At 36.1% G+C, this 16,192-nt stretch overlaps 1 protein-coding gene and 1 pseudogene across 1 annotated transcript; one reads left to right on the top strand and one right to left on the bottom strand.

Annotated features, from left to right (window-relative positions):
• The first annotated feature begins 5,355 nt into the window (after nt 1–5,355).
• LOC113324079 lies at nt 5,356–9,225 on the top strand (annotated as a pseudogene).
• A 158-nt stretch (nt 9,226–9,383) lies between these two features.
• On the bottom strand, nt 9,384–13,096 carry LOC113324016 (putative disease resistance protein RGA1). Its single transcript, XM_026572360.1, has 2 exons — nt 10,088–13,096; nt 9,384–9,831 (listed from the first exon to the last, which is right to left on the bottom strand). Exon 1 carries the CDS (start codon nt 13,043–13,045, stop codon nt 10,139–10,141), a length of 2,907 nt encoding a protein of 968 aa, XP_026428145.1. The 5' UTR covers nt 13,046–13,096; the 3' UTR covers nt 9,384–9,831; nt 10,088–10,138.
• Nucleotides 13,097–16,192: the final 3,096 nt, after the last annotated feature.

Below are 16,192 nucleotides of genomic sequence, written 5' to 3' on the forward strand. Positions count from 1 at the left end.
AGAAGATGATATAACTCTATGCAAAGTATATTTCTTTCATAGGGTAATCACTGGTGTTCTTATTTCTAATGACAGTTCTTTCTGGGAGAACGTGTTTTCAATGTTCGTCTCATTGACGAGAAATCCAGGAAACCGAGATGCTCGTCGATTGCGTGCTCGTTTTCATTATATTAGGCTTGCAGTCCAGCCACTTCTTGCTTTGGTAATAGAAATTGGTCGAGAAAAGTTCAGCAGTGTAACTGAAAATGAAGTGATCCAAACAACTCTTGATAATTGGGAGGAAGCTCACGGTAAGATTTTTCGTTAGAAGCATGTTTCACGGTATGGTGAGACCAATGAATCATGACAATCTCTGGGAAAGAGTATTGGGACATTTTGTAGCATCGCGGAACGAAGCAATAAGAAACAGTAAGAGCCTAGAACTAAGAATTGCATTCATGAGTAATAAAGTCAAACATTATATGGAAATGTTGTGGATGTCGCTAGATTTGATGTAGTTTGATGTTTTTGTTGTGGTTTATTAAAATGTAGTTTGATGTTATTTGCAAGTTTAATAAATTGTAATAAATTTCACTTAACCTGAAGTGGAAATTTATTTTAAAATATAAATATTTTCATTCATTGATATTCCTGCCAATTCTTTTACAAGATATAAACTTAGACAATAATAAAAACTTAAATAAAAATCAAGTACAAGTTTTGGCCTCCTGTTTATCTTCATTTGACGTACTTTCCATTCGACGCGCTCTTTGATAGTTTCACATTTGTTTTTGATTTTTTTGTTGTTAACTTTCAAAATTGGAGCTCTTATTTTCCTTTTAGCTGAACATTTTTTTGGAGCAATTTCTAAAACTTGCATTTCCCTTTTACAATTTTCAATCATTTTAAAACTCCAACATATCTTAGAAACATCAGCTTCAAGTTTTGCATCGCAAAAAAGTGTGATCGCCTTTTCAACCATTTTTAGAAGAGAAAATTCAAGTGAATTTTGGTGTGAGTGAATTGTTCGAAGATGGTGGCAATTTATAGAGGAAAAAAGTGAAATTCGAAAATTTAAAAACTATTTGTTGGCGTCAGCAGCAAAAACTCGGGCGAGATAGCTAGTGACGCCGATATAGCAAAAACTCGCGCCTATTGGTCTAACGCTCGGCACTTTCCCATAGTGGAAAACCAAATTTGACCATCCACATGGCTGAACAAATTTTTGTGTTTGGCCATAGCCATATGAATTGGTCTAACCACTAATGATTCAAGCATATCATTTGACTTTTAGCAACCGGATGTTTTTCCATTTACAAGCAACTCTCAGGAGACGTGAAACCAGTGAAGGGCGGAAGGAATGTGACTTTACTTACACCCTCCCGGACCCCCGCTGCCTAATAATGCCCTTAAACAGACATCGAAAGCTACAAAAAGAAATGATTTGATTGATCCAAAAACACAAAAGCTAAAATTTAAATTTCAATAGTAAAACCTCCTTATTATTCAAATCTCATTGATTGATTAATCAGATTATTGTTTCTACTTTTGTCTTTTAAGCTGGTGCTCTAATCGAGTAACAAGCACACTGTTATGTTGTCATCATTAACATTAATCACCCTTGTTTAGTTGTTTTCAGGTTACTGAAACAATAAATTAAGGAAGACGAAGGTGTCATTACAAAACTCTTTAAAAACAGAGTCTTAAATTAATGAATTTGTTTTCAAAGGAAGAGCGTGGGAAGGGTTTACTAGCTTCCACGTATAAACCACTTTAAAGTAGAGTTCCCGTACATCTCGGACTACTTTAACTAAATTGTCGGCATGATTTAATGCTAGTAAATCTACTGATTCTGAGATTTCAATAAATGGCCTTCTTGAATATTAAAGGAGGAAGAGGAAAAGGAAAAACACATCAAATGGGTTCACCTGATTCGTGCAATGTCAGATGTTCTCTGTTTGGCATTTTAACCAGACCAACGACCTGTGGTTCTACTAGATTTATCACGGTTCCAGAAGGGAACGTACGCCCTTGTGGGACCCATGATCGACATGAGCGATCTATTCTTTCCATTTCTAAACAATAGGTTGGTTTGTGTTGTGGTGTTTAAACACGGGCAATGAAAATTCATTAAAGTCTGATCATGAATAACCAATTTAGACCCTCCACTCGCATAAATGAAAATAAGATCGTATTGCAAAATAACCTAAAGTTCAAATTCTTTGTACATTTTATCACAAATAAAGTCATGTACAACATCCTTTCTTATTTGAATGTATTGTTTTCTTCTCAAAAAAATTAGAAAAAATGGTGTACAATTAAATATTTTATCCGCCTCTAAAATATAAGTCGGTTTATACGTAAATTTATATATAAATTTATTTATTTTTTTTAAAGACGGAAGGAGTATAATCTTATATATCCATCCGGTAACATCTAGTTAAGTCTTATGATTTTAGTACAGAACCTTCTATACCAAAAAAATATAAAAAAAAAATGGACATGTCTAGGGATGGACCAAAAAGATGATTTATATCTGGACCGGACTCCTCCACGGCTGAGATTTATAAGGGATGGAATTTTTAGATTTAAATGGTGCCTGATGCGAATTTAATTTTCGGATGCTTGCACAAATGCAACATGTGTATGAAATATCACCCCAAGTAAATGTTGAGATTTGAGAGGTCGATGGAAACAAAGATATTTTCCATCAAAAGCCGCGAATAAAAATTAGAAATGAAGCAAATGACTTAAGTACGTTGCAACCAAACTGGGTTGACATCCAAACCGTAGGGTTCAACTACTTTTGTTTTTTCACTAAATAATTTACAGCCGTTAGATTAGATGTTCTTTACATTATTGTGCGAGTAAACTTTTAGTCATTTGACAGCCAAGTACTACCATACATTCATCTAATCTTAGCTGTGTAGAATCATATTACGTGTAACAATTATATGTAAACTATTCAGGACCAGGTCAAACAAGTGTCACACGGGGACTAAAAGCGAGTGAGCAAAACCCACTTTGGATCTACACTCTTCGTTTCTTAGTTAGTGTTTGGCACTCGTCATTTCAGTTTTTTTTTGTCTCAGCCTCTCCGGGCTACCAGGATGTCATTTGGACACCAAAAGAAATAGTCAATCTTAAGAGTCAAAAGTTAGAACAACTTGTTTCATAAAAAGTTTGCTCTTAGAAGTAATCTTAAAATTGCCTATTCAAATCAATTTATCAGACTTTGGCTTTTAGAGCATTTCCAATAGTAAATTGGTGTGCACTTTATGTGTAGTTATTTTATTTTGTATGGAGGTGAGACCACTTAAGTTATGTAGGTGAAAAAAATAATTCATCTTTAATCACAAAATTTTGAAAATATTTTACACGATTGATGTAAAAATTAAATAATTAAATACTTAATTCATTACCTTAGATTTTGATGGTTATGATGTTTAAATCTTCTGAGTAAACATTTAAAACCAGAGGATGGATCATATGATGTTTGACTAACTACCTCACATTTAACCTTGGGGTTTTCATTGGAGAAGGTTTTTGTGTTAAAACACCGAAAATCTTATGTGGCCTTGAATATAGGAATTTTCCAAACTCCATTGAAGATATTCTTATAAGTCGAAAACTAGTTTCTTAAGTGAACCTATATTAGTATATGATTTTTTCGTCTTTAACCATTTAAAAATCAAAATTAGGAAGAGTTTTTTTTTTTTTTTTGAAAATAATACTTATATTAATAGGTCAACCGTTAATTTGCGAATTCAGACTCCTCAGAGACAGACTCGTAGTGAGTTGCTCTTCCAATGACTGAATTTGTTGGATTAACATCAACATAAGAAGACATTGTTATCGAAAGTACATATATCATAAGCTTCGATCATGTCATAATCTATTGCAGGAAATAAAAAACTAGGAGCTTGATCATTCCAAGAAACCGTGTTGTTTGAGCATCTCCCCTTTTCGCCAGCAAGTCTGCCTCCTTGTTTGCTCTTCTATCTACATACTGAAATCCTAAAAATGAAACTAATTGATCTGCTGATACTCTAACCTCTTTTAATATTGCTACGCATTTCCATTGAACAATTACTTTCTTTCCTTAAAGATACCATATTGTTGCCTGATTGTGCCCTTCTATCACCAGATTTTGCATATTGTTCTGTTGGCCCATTATGTCACCCTTAGCAAAGCTACAATTTCTTCCTCTTCAGCTGAGAAGGTCCTGCAACAGCCAATTTCTGCTTTTTGAAAGGTGCCTGGATAATCCCTTTTCCTTTTTCTGCGGCCTGTTATTTTATTCCCTGTTTACTAAAGACTCTTTAAACGCCACCGACAGATAACTTAGTGGAGCGTTCTAACCTTTCTCAAAGATCTTTACACAAAAATTATATCGATTTTCTACTTCAAGTTATTTGATTTTGTACAAAATAATTTATGTTTTCATTTATTCATTTTACTTATTTGAATCTAACTTATTCTATAAGAATCTGTCTCGTCACGTCCAACTCAAAAATTATTAAATAATGAGGTCATAGATTATTTTTTTTCCTAAACTAATTCAGATACATACCAAAAAAGCCATGTACAAAATTATACTCAACTCAAATACTGTTTCTGAGTCAGATGTCCGAACGAGTCAGACACCAACAACATAAGAAATAATAGATTATTCGAAATCTTCCTCAACTTGAATCAGACATCGAGGCAATTTCAGATACTGACTCATACATACACCGAGTTAGACTCAGGTGTGCATCTATCTCAAGTCGAGTCAGAGATCGAGTTAGTTTCAACAACCGGCTCAGATTTGAATATAGATTCACATCCAAACAAACACGGCGTATTTTAAATTGTATTTACAATCTAGTAGTGTTCCTCCAACCTTACTTGTGTATGCAAAGTTGAAAACTTCTAACGCCTGTGAAAACACTTCCGACATGTATTTATTATTATTATTTTATGTTTTTTTGGATTTGACTCGTCTGGATCTGATTCAATATACTTGTTCTTTTGTTTAATCAGACCTGACTCATCTTATTCAAAAATATGTAAATTAGTGGCTTGGTCCCATGAATCAGTTAGTGACTCAAATTGAAAAACAAACGGTTTGGCATCTGAATCGTGTCGGCACTATTAAACTAGTTAGCTAGCACGAGTTAGACGTCGAGTAAGACCAGACTCAAGTCAGCTAAAAACAAACACGGTATTCAACTAGTTAGCCCCAAACAAACACCCCCTTTCAAATTAGCGTCACCTAAACTGAAAAAGAGGTGAACGGAAGAGAATCGATTGAGAGAGCCTTTTACCTAATACACTTCATCGTCAAAGCCGCCTACATAAACACAGAAGAGAATCCAACAACTCTCTCTTCCTTTCTTTCTTGTCCGAGTTTCAGTTTCAAGCCACCAAAGACTAGACTCCATTGACAGAGACAGAGGGTCCTTCCTCTTGTTCAGACTAATTCTTCCAACTGGTCTCTATCTCTATAAAATTTTTAATTCTTCATCTTCTTCTTACGTTTTTACTCAAAATCAAGTTGGTAGCAGTTACCACCACTACTTTGCATTATAAACAAAGTTGACATTGTTGGTTAGGTTCAATAACACATTCTCTGACATTCAACCAAAAAAAACCCCTTTTAAATTGGGTTTCAATTTCATAGCTTTTGGGGGTATTCTTATTTCGGGGTTTGATCAAAATTTAAGGTTTTGGGTGGTCTGGATAATGCAAGCACTTTCAGGTAATTTCTACATTTTCCGCTTTCTTCTTCTTCTGTTGGAGTTAAAGGGTGTTTTGGATTTTGATTTTGATTTTTTAGGGTTTTTGTTATTTAAGGGTTTCACGTTGGATCTTGTTTGTGAAATTTCATTTTTTATAAATGAAATTGGATGAATTTGTAGTACTGGGTTTCTTTTGTTATTTTTGAAAAATTGATTTTGTTTGCTTGTTTGAGAAATTTGAGTCTGTAAATTTTTCAATGATCTTAAAAAGTTCGAATTTTTATTTGTTGGTGACAGATCAAACTATAATCAGAGATTGAAAAAGGAGGAAGGATCTTTGTAATTTGTTGATTGGTAACAGGGGATTAGGACTATGAATGGTTTAACCAGACCTAGACCTCGGTCATTCTCAGGTGAGCCTTTTTTTTGCTCTAATCATCTTCAGGTGATGAGCTAGTAGACAATTTTCGCGTTTTTTTGTCGCATATGTATACTTGTGGTGATCTAAATAAGGTTTGTTGTTAAGTTGTTGGAGCTGGAATGGTGTCATGGACAAGTTTGTAGATGTAAATGTGTCTCCAAATCATGTAATGGTAGTGGCTGATAAGTAAATAATAGGTAGGGCTTAGTGCTAAGTTAGAGATATGGTTCTTGGATCAGAAATGCAGTTGAAGTGTTCATCGAGACACTAAATAATATTTAGTGCTTAGTGCGTGTGTTGGAACGTGTAAATAGGAGATGAACAAAGTCACAAACACATTGGCAAATTGAGTAGTTAGATTTTTCAATTTTTTGTTTAGTGGTTAAACCTCGCAGGACATTAGCTTCGTAAGCTGGATTTGGAATTGTTCCTCGTTCTTTTGTAACTAAAGACTTCTATGATGCATTATTAAAATTGTTGACTGATTTGTAGGCATGGATTACCCAGAAACGAAAAAGAAGAGAAATTTTGCTGGAAAGATATTGTTGGCCGCCATGTTAACTGTTCTGTGCATATATATTCTGAAGAACTCATCTAGTTTTACTACCCCAACTCCGGTAAGTTTTTGACGAAGAAATGAACTGTTCTTCTTCTCCCTCCCGTGTTGTTATGGAACTTGTCTATATTTCCTTTTTGTTTGACCTGGTTTCCTTCTTTGATATGTTAATTCTTCTCCCCACGACTTCTCCAGTTCTCTCGCCATGAACCAGGGGTAACTCATGTTCTGGTAACAGGAGGAGCTGGCTTTATTGGTTCACATGCTGCTCTCCGACTTCTAAAGGACTCATATCGTGTTACAATAGTGGTATGTCACATGTAGATAGTCACAAACTCTATGGGTGTCTACAAAGTGTCATGCATGTTGATGGTTTAAATTATAGCTTGAAATTCACTTGAATTCTATCTTCATTTTACAGGATAATCTCTCTCGGGGAAACTTTGGTGCTGTTAAGGTTCTCCAAGAGCAATTCCGGAACCTGGAAGGCTGCAGTTCATATACGCTGATTTGGGTGATCCAAAAGCTGTATCCTTATTTTCCAGCCTTAGATGACTTTTTGGCCAATTTGTATTTATAAACTGTGAAAGTTGGAGTTTCCTTGATAATTGATTCAGGTAAATAAAATCTTCCGGGAGAACGCATTTGATGCTGTGATGCATTTCGCGGCCGTCGCATATGTGGGAGAAAGCACTCTTGAACCTCTTAGGTAAGCTCTCTGATTTTCCTATATTCAAAACACAAAACTTTTTTTTTTCTTCCCGAAATTGCTATATTGAATGTTTCTAGCTTAGACGGACTAGCATATTTTCGGAAGGAAGTAAACCTAGACATAACTGTTCTGTGCAGGTATTATCACAACATAACATCAAACACCCTGGTAGTACTGGAGGCAATGGCAGCACATGGAGTGAAGACGCTAATTTATTCGAGTACATGTGCTACGTACGGCGAGCCATTGAAAATGCCTATTACAGAAGATACTCCTCAGGTGAGAGAATTTCAATCAGTTTGTCTGCTTGTGTTTGGTGCTTCTGTTACTTTGTTTGATCAGGGCTCGACCGAGATATAATCACGTAGTTTCAATGTTATTGATGGATACATTTTTTTCATTCTAACTTCCACTTGTTCGTAATGTAGATTCCAATTAATCCGTATGGTAAAGCCAAGAAGATGGCAGAAGATATCATACTAGACTTCTCAAAGAACTCAGACATGGCTGTGATGATTTTATGGTTGGTTTATATCTGATCATTTCGGCTATACTCTATGCAAACAGATATTTTTTTTCTTCAAAATTGTATCAAAACTTTCAGAGTGGTATATACTAGTCTCTCACCATCTATGCCAACATTACAGATATTTCAATGTGATTGGATCTGATCCAGAAGGAAGGTTGGGGGAAGCTCCCAGACCTGAACTACGGGAGCATGGTCAGATTTCAGGGGCATGTTTTGAATCAGCCTTGGGAATCATACCTGGGCTGAAGGTATGCCCATTTGATCGATGGACTGCTCTTATTTTCGCTGAACTAAACCCTTATTTTATTTGTTGTGTTTCATCTCCCCTGCTCTCCAAATGTATTAGACATTTACATACCAATAGAGTTGTCTTAATTAATCTTGTTTATGTACTAGGTTAAAGGAACGGGTTACAGCACAGCTGACGGAACCTGTATTAGAGACTACATCGATGTTACTGATCTAGTTGATGCTCACGTGAAGGCACTTGCAAAAGCACGGCCTAGTAAAGTTGGCATTTATAATGTTGGCACAGGAAAAGGTAAGGAAGCAGTTCTGTTGCTAACAAAAAATTATGCATTGGGAAAGCTTCACTTCCCCCTTCTTTAAGATCCCCAATTGTTCTGACACTGTTATGTGTTTATACTTGTGTAACTCTTATCATGTAGATCCGTAAAGGAATTTGTGGAGGCATGTAAGAAGGCAACTGGAGTAGATATCAAGGTTGATTTTCTTGAACGTCGTCCTGGTGATTATGCAGAAGTTTACAGTGATCCATCAAAGATTAACCGTGAACTAAACTGGACTGCTCAGTACACAAATCTTCAAGAGAGTTTACAAACTGCATGGAAATGGCAGAAATCACATCAAAATGGTTATAGAAGATCAATGTCCCTGGCTTTAACTTACTGATACATTAACAGCTTTATCTTTAACGGAGAATTTAAGATATAACTTTGATATCAACTTGCAAGCTACAAGCAGGTTCTGAGCTCTTACCAAAACCAATTCTTTGTAGAGTGAGTGAAGAAGATTAAGAGAGGATGGTCAGAATTAGGTCAGGTCAGGTCGAAGAGATAGAAATATATATATAGAGAGAGAGGGAGAGAAGCAGCTTTAATAATATTTTCATTCAACAGGTATAGTTTTCGTTATTCTTATTATGATGTTCATAATAACCTTGTAGTACACTTTTACATACTCTAAAAGGAGAACAGCAGCAGCAGCAGCATTTGTATTGTTGAACGCAGTTGTAAGACCTGCAACATTGGCTGAATCCATCTATGAATGAACCCATTGCAAAAAGACTTAAAAAGATTATTTTTTTTTGGTAAAAGAAAAGATTCGAGAGTTTAGGTTTCAAACATTATCTCAATCACTCTGAAGCAACTTCAGAATTAAGTTTACTAATCCTCCCATTGGTTTAACTGTGGTAATGAAAACTAGTCAGCTGGCTATATGAATAATGTAGAAACCAATCAAGGAACTTTACTTTTGGAATGATGTATAAGACTACAAGCAAATTCCAGAACAAAACACAAATGGGGTCCTATCAGCCAGGATTATAATATGCTAAATAAAGAGAGTATCAAATAGAAAAGAAGAGATGGCTACATGGTGACAACCCCAAAATTATGACAGGTTCTTGAATCAGGCGGATAGCAAAGGGTTCCACCGGTCATCATGTCAGAGATGGGATGGACATGCTGGGATATCACCAAGAATGGGCAGAGGCTTGACCTCCCCCAATGGTCCACAGATGTTGAAGCCAAAAGGTGGCATGAATGAATTATGACAAACCCCTCACCCTTGCGTATTCACCCCTCGATCGTATCTCTGGAGAGAGAAGTTGCAGGACAAGCTATATCATAACACGACAGTTCTAAGAGTGATTAAGCAACTCCAATCAGCCTGCAGCAAAAAAAATCAAAAACCCTTCAAAACACAATCACAAAGAACATAAGACACAGCTGGACAAGCGAACACACACAAGCTGAAAAACAACCGCAAATGAACACAGTAACAAATAAATACAGGTATGCCAATACTAACCAAATGGGTTGTCAAGAAGAGTAAAATACTCAAATAAGCCAAAACCAAGATAAATTCAGTTCATAATTTAAAGTGCAAAATTAGTAATTTTAGAAGAATGAGAGAAAATGAGAACCTGTCAATGTGCAGAGAGGCCTGCCAGCATGGGTGGTGGTGGCGGCAATTATCAGCAACGAAAATTGCTCTGGCGACCGGGATAAGAAATGGATGTGAGAGAGGTGAGACCTTCAGTACTGGCTAAGAATGATCTTACTCCCCTGTCGTTGATATCTTCTAATTCCAATGACTCGAGAGAAGGAAACGAGTTTGGTGTGGTTTTCAGTCTTTGACACTTCTTGATACTCAAACTTTTCAGCAAAGGGAAGGAGTAATAAGGTGGTGGAGGAGAAGGAACCCATTCAACTAAACTTTCCATCCCATCAACACTCAACTCATTTAAAGAAGGGAACAGAAATATTTTACCATATTCGGTAGTACTAACACTGCTGCTGCTGCTTTCTCCTTCTTCATGATAGTAAAATTCTTTACCCAAAATCTTGACAGAATTCATTCCTTTTATATGAATAACTCTTAGACATGGAAGCAAACCCAACCCTGCAAGTTTATCACAACGGTCGCACTGAAATAAACATAACTCCACCAAATTCGGTAGGCAATAAGATAAACCCATCCAATACGGAAGCTTTGAACCCTGGAATCTCTGTATCTTCAGTTCCTTCAAATTAGAGTGAGGCTGGAGACCTTCCAACACCATACTATCCTCATCATTTGAACGACAGGAACTCCAGTGTAGATGCAATACGCGAATGCACTGCTTTCCCTTCAGACATGCCCTTTCTGCGTCTGTCTGACCTCTCACATTCTCCAGATTTCTTATCGTTAACACCTCAAGGGTGTTTAAGCCTGCCAACTCTTCAATGCCACTTCCACTGCTGCAATTTGTATCCTCACTTCCGCAGATCTCATTTTCTTTATTGACAATGTAATCCTCCAATCTTTCAAGGCAAGTGAGCCTTTCTATACCTCTAGGCATTGCATCACTATAACTGTTATGGGTGAAGATTCTCAATTTCGGCCAATTCTTAATTTCTTTTGGAAGTTCACACCCATATCCTAGTTTCACTATCTCCAAATTGCACGGAATGTTAATGCATGATTTAGGCAATTCTTTGATCTTAGTACCATTCAAATCAAGAAACCTTAATTGTGTCAATGCTCCTAGCTCTCTGGGTAAGGCATTTAAATTCCTACAAGCATAAATCTTCAACGTCCTTAAACTGCTGATGCAAGTGATGGAATCTGGTAACTCTGAGATTGATGTACCTGAAAGATCAATACAACTAAGATGCTCTAACAACCCAATATCTTGGGGTATAAATTTGATATCTGAATATGAGACATCAACATGCCTCAAACTCTTTAAAGTTCCAATTTTACTGAGAAGCCAGCTTGGAACGTTTTTACATTCTCGCAATACAAGTGTTTGCAAATTGTAAGAATAGTTCAAAGATAACCCACGAGATAAATCGAGATATGAGAGGTCAAGGTACCTCAGATACTTCAGCTTGGAAGAGGCAAAACATAGCTTGCAAGACTTGAGGCCACAAGAGAGTGAACATCCACGCCAGCCACTATGCAAGCCAGGACACAGACATAATATTCGTAAACGCTTAGAACGAAAGAAAGAATTAATATGCGGAAACGTGTATGGTTCAACAGCAATAATAGTTCGTAACTTCAACACATTTGATAACCCTTTAGGAGCTTCTAAACTTCTTCCTCCATTAAATAGCATCTGTAAGCGACGAACTTGCGAAACTTCTGCATTTCTATCGCCCACCTTTACAGTTCCCAATTCATTATTATCTAGAAGACTCATTGCAAGATCACGCACATAATCATGCATCTTACATGTTGCAATGTAACCAGATTCTGCATCCTTTTTCCCATCTTGAAAGAAAGAACTCCACATCAAATGCTCAAAATATTCATTTCCTATATCTTCAAAAGATATATTCTCTCCACCACCAGATGGAAAAAGGAACCCCTCAGCCATCCATAATTGAATTAATGTTTCTCTATGTATTACACAGTCTTTGGGAAATATACAGCAATACAAAAAACATTGTTTCAAAGGAGAAGGCAAATTATCATAGCTCAACTTTAATATGAACATGATCCTTTCATGTGCTGGTGTAGTCCTGACATGGTCTGCGATTGATAACCAGTAACTTTGTTCTCTTTTCGAAAACATTAAACTGCCTAACAAGTTTGCTGCAAGTGGTAAACCACCACATGATTTCGCTAAGGCCTTGCCAATATTTATCATTTCTGGAGTCAGCGCTGCTCCACCTTGGAACGATAGTTTCTTCTCGATAATGGACCAACAAAGATCATCTGATAATGCGTTTAAATTGTAAAACGCACCTCCAACAGAAAAACCGACATTTTTGCTGCGTGCTGTGATTAATATTTTGCTGCCCGAACCGCCACAGTTAAGGAACGATTTGAATGCCCCCCAATCTCCACGATTCTCATTCCTCAAATTGTCGAGTACGAGCAAATACTTCCTACCAATCAATAGTTCCTTGACTTGTCTAGTCAGCATGCCAATATTTGATGTATTCTCACAATTCCTCCCTGTAATGGACTCGATGATATCTTTTAAAATCTTAAAGATATCAAAAGTATCAGAGACACAGACCCAAGCTCTACGCTCAAAGTTTCTCACTATGTAGTCATCTTGGTAGACCATTTGAGCTACTGTAGTTTTACCCAGCCCTCCGATACCCACTATGGATAGAGTGGAAATGATTTCTGGTTGTAATGATGATGATGAAGATACAGATGCCGACGGCTTGTCGATGAATAAGTTTATTATGTCTGATTTTGCACCCTCCCTCCCTAGAAGTAATGAATCGTCTACATACCATGAGGTTAACCGGTTACGTTTTCTTATAAGATCCATATTTTGATTTTCTTGTGACGTACCAGTATTTCGCAACATATACCTTTTACTGTTTTTGAAAATTTCATCCAACCTTTGATTAATGGCTCGGATTTTACGAGCCATCTTGAATCGAAATATCCATCGAAATACAAGTGTGTTGGACTCGTTGGAGGATGAAACAAGAGCTTGTACCTTTTGTTTATTGGAACGCATGGTTTCGTAAATAAACTCATCCATAACATCGTCTGCATCGTAAACAACGTCTTTAAGCCTTTTCAACCAAAGTCTCACAGCAGCATCATGAACTTGTTTTTCCTCGGCATCAGTAATTAGAGCTTGAATTGACTCCAAGGTATCCTTGAGCTTTCTTAAGTCGTCTTTTGCACCCCGTGCCAGAGAAATCTGCTGAGAAATTAGAGAGATCAACGGTTTCAAGATTTCAGTTACACCGGTAACTAGGATACCTTCCATAGCCATGATAAAAGCACGTAAAGACGGAGAAAAACGATGATTTTATCCAGATCTGAAGTAGCAAAGAAAAAAGTGTATAGTTGAAACTTCAAAGTGTTTCTTCAGATACCGGGAGAGATACGAGAGTATAATGTTTTTTAATTATAAACTAAACACCCATCGGCCATCGCCACTTGCCCATCTACTTTTCTGTTTCCTCTGTCATTTTCTCTCAAATCAAAATGCATTATTGTACTCACTCCGTTCTTTTTTAATAGGCCAGTTTCTATAAATAAAAGTTTCAAAAAAATAGGTCAGTTTCTATAAATAAAAGTTTCAAAAAAATAGGTCAGTTTCTTAATTGGGAAAGTCAAATGTTACTTTAATTTTTTGGGACCATTTTTCTCTTAACTTTTTTTGGTGACAAGTGTCATGTGGACCACTTCACTTTATTTCTTTTGCTAACAAGTGTCACGGGGACCATTTCACTTCACTTCTTTTATTGACAAGTGTCATGAGGACCACTTTCAATGATTAGTTCTCTTAATTTCCTTAAATTTCGCTAAAAACAAAACCGGCCTATTAAAAAAGAACGGAGGGAATACCAAAAAGCAGACAGCCTGTATAATAGAAAAAGAGCCAAGTCGTATTATTCGGGAGGCTCATATAACGCGTGAAGCCGTTATGTGGTTGGAGTAATTCGGACTCATTACTCGGTCCCGAATGAATATGCAAAATTCGTGGATGATATGCCAATTTTGCTACAAACATGAACAAACCCAATGAAACAATGGTTGTACATTGACTACCAGAATTTATCTTTAGAGTTGATTTCTTGATCTAATGGTACTTGAATCAATTACTCTACCATGGGATATATGCGGTGAAAAGTGGTTCTCTGTTCTTTCTCTTTACGAATAAATCCTTAAATTTTTCATTGGAATAGAAATAAACTGTTTTTGACAATTCACAAACTAAATTGGTACACATAGAGTTTTTTACTCTAGGCTTGCTTGAGAGGTGACGACCTAACTTGGTCCATATGTGAGCTTCAGCTAACCATTGTGCACTACTGCACTGTTCCTTAACAGATTTATCTAACGTGCACATTCTTCAATCCCAAGGTCATGGTGAAAATTTAATCTAGATTTTCTCCTTTAACATCATTTAGCCATGACATTTTTCTTTATAACCTTTATCCCTTGTGTTCAAAGCGTTTACTTAACTATTAAAAGCTATTCGTGGGTAGGTTTAAAATGGTCGTTTGGTTGGTTTTAAGTTATGGTTGTGGTGATGAGATCGTGAGGGATGTGCGGACATGGTTTTGCAGATTTCTTAATTTTCCTCTGCTTTCTGTTTCATGAATTATTATGATTGGTAAGAGAGATTCTCGCTGTCTGTTTTTGGTTATGCTCACCACGATGTTCCATCTATCTATGCATGTCTGAAATTAAAATATATGATGCCTATCACACAGGATAGACTTCAATCTATGATAATAATATAGGTATAGGTAGCTTGATCCTGGAGTCCCATGTGAAATTTATATGAAACTAATTTTCGTACACTTAAAAAGTCGTGTTGCTTAATCGGTGGCACATGGAATTTGTTTCCTGGACATAAAATAAAAAAATAACACAATTAAGCACTTCCCGAACCCTCACTAGTATCAAGATCGCGACCTTTGAGTTTGTTCTCTACAACATCTACTACTTCTTTGGAGAAGATATTATTATTGAGAAAATTCTTGACATGTGATTTCATGAGAACAAGGCCAGATGTAATTCTTGTCAACTCAGTTCATAACATATCTAGATCTTTCGTAGTGTCAACAAGTTGCATCTTTGCTTCCTCTAAGTATTTAAGAAAATCATAAACGACTTCGTCAGAAATCTTCTCTTCATACTCAACATCGTTATGATCATATGCAAAATAACATGTTACACTAGATTTTTCTTCAGAGTATTGTGATTCGACAACATGGTCTTCCACCAGTGTTCTTTTATTATTTCCTTTGGTTTCAATACCGATATCTTTATCATGAGCTTCTTCCATACTTTCACAAGATGGAATGTGAGAATCAGAATACATGATTGAATAGGGAGAACCTAGAGTGACAGAACTTAACTCACTAGAAATGGTATATAAATGGTTTACCAAGAAAGTATTTTTATGGTTTTAAAGTCGGTTGGTGACTGTCTACCTAATATTAGAGTTTAAAGATATAAAAAAACAAACAAACAATTTGTTACCAGATTTTTTTTTTCTTTTCTTTCTTTTTACAAGAAAAAACAAGAACTAGAGATGGTCGCCCTTGAGGAGAGGCTAACCATCAGACCCTGCATTAGGCAAGAGTATGTGCATCAGAGTTGGCATTTTTTTTTGACAAATTTAAATTCCATATTAAGAATTTTCTTCCCTCTTTTTTTGTAACATAAGCCTAGCAATTGATAAAATAAGACATGATAAGAAAAAGAAAAATAAGATATTTGATGTAAAAGTACGATAACACTACGATTTATATTTATAGGTTTAGCGAGTTGGAAAGAATTAAGAAAATTGTTAAGGAAATATCTAAGCCAATTGTTTTTACGAGAGACCTTATATCTCCGTTTACCCCATAAACTCATTATCGATGAAAAAAGAAACAAACAACGAGGGAATAAAAACGTCTACTCTTAGCTAGATAAAATCTAAGAATCCACCCAAATTACAGTAATAACAACCACCTTCTCGATTTTATTATCTCGAGTAATTTGAGTTTTAAATTTCCAACCAATTTTGTTCGTCTTCTGAATGAGAATGTTTACAATGGTTAGT

This window comes from Papaver somniferum, chromosome 1 (genome assembly GCF_003573695.1).
Source record: "Papaver somniferum cultivar HN1 chromosome 1, ASM357369v1, whole genome shotgun sequence".
Classification (NCBI taxonomy): Eukaryota; Viridiplantae; Streptophyta; class Magnoliopsida; order Ranunculales; family Papaveraceae; genus Papaver; species Papaver somniferum.

Excerpts from the sequence above, each read along its gene's own strand:
- LOC113324016 (XM_026572360.1), bottom strand. The coding sequence starts at position 13,045 with ATGGCTCGTAAAATCCGAGCCATTAATCAAAGGTTGGATGAAATTTTC.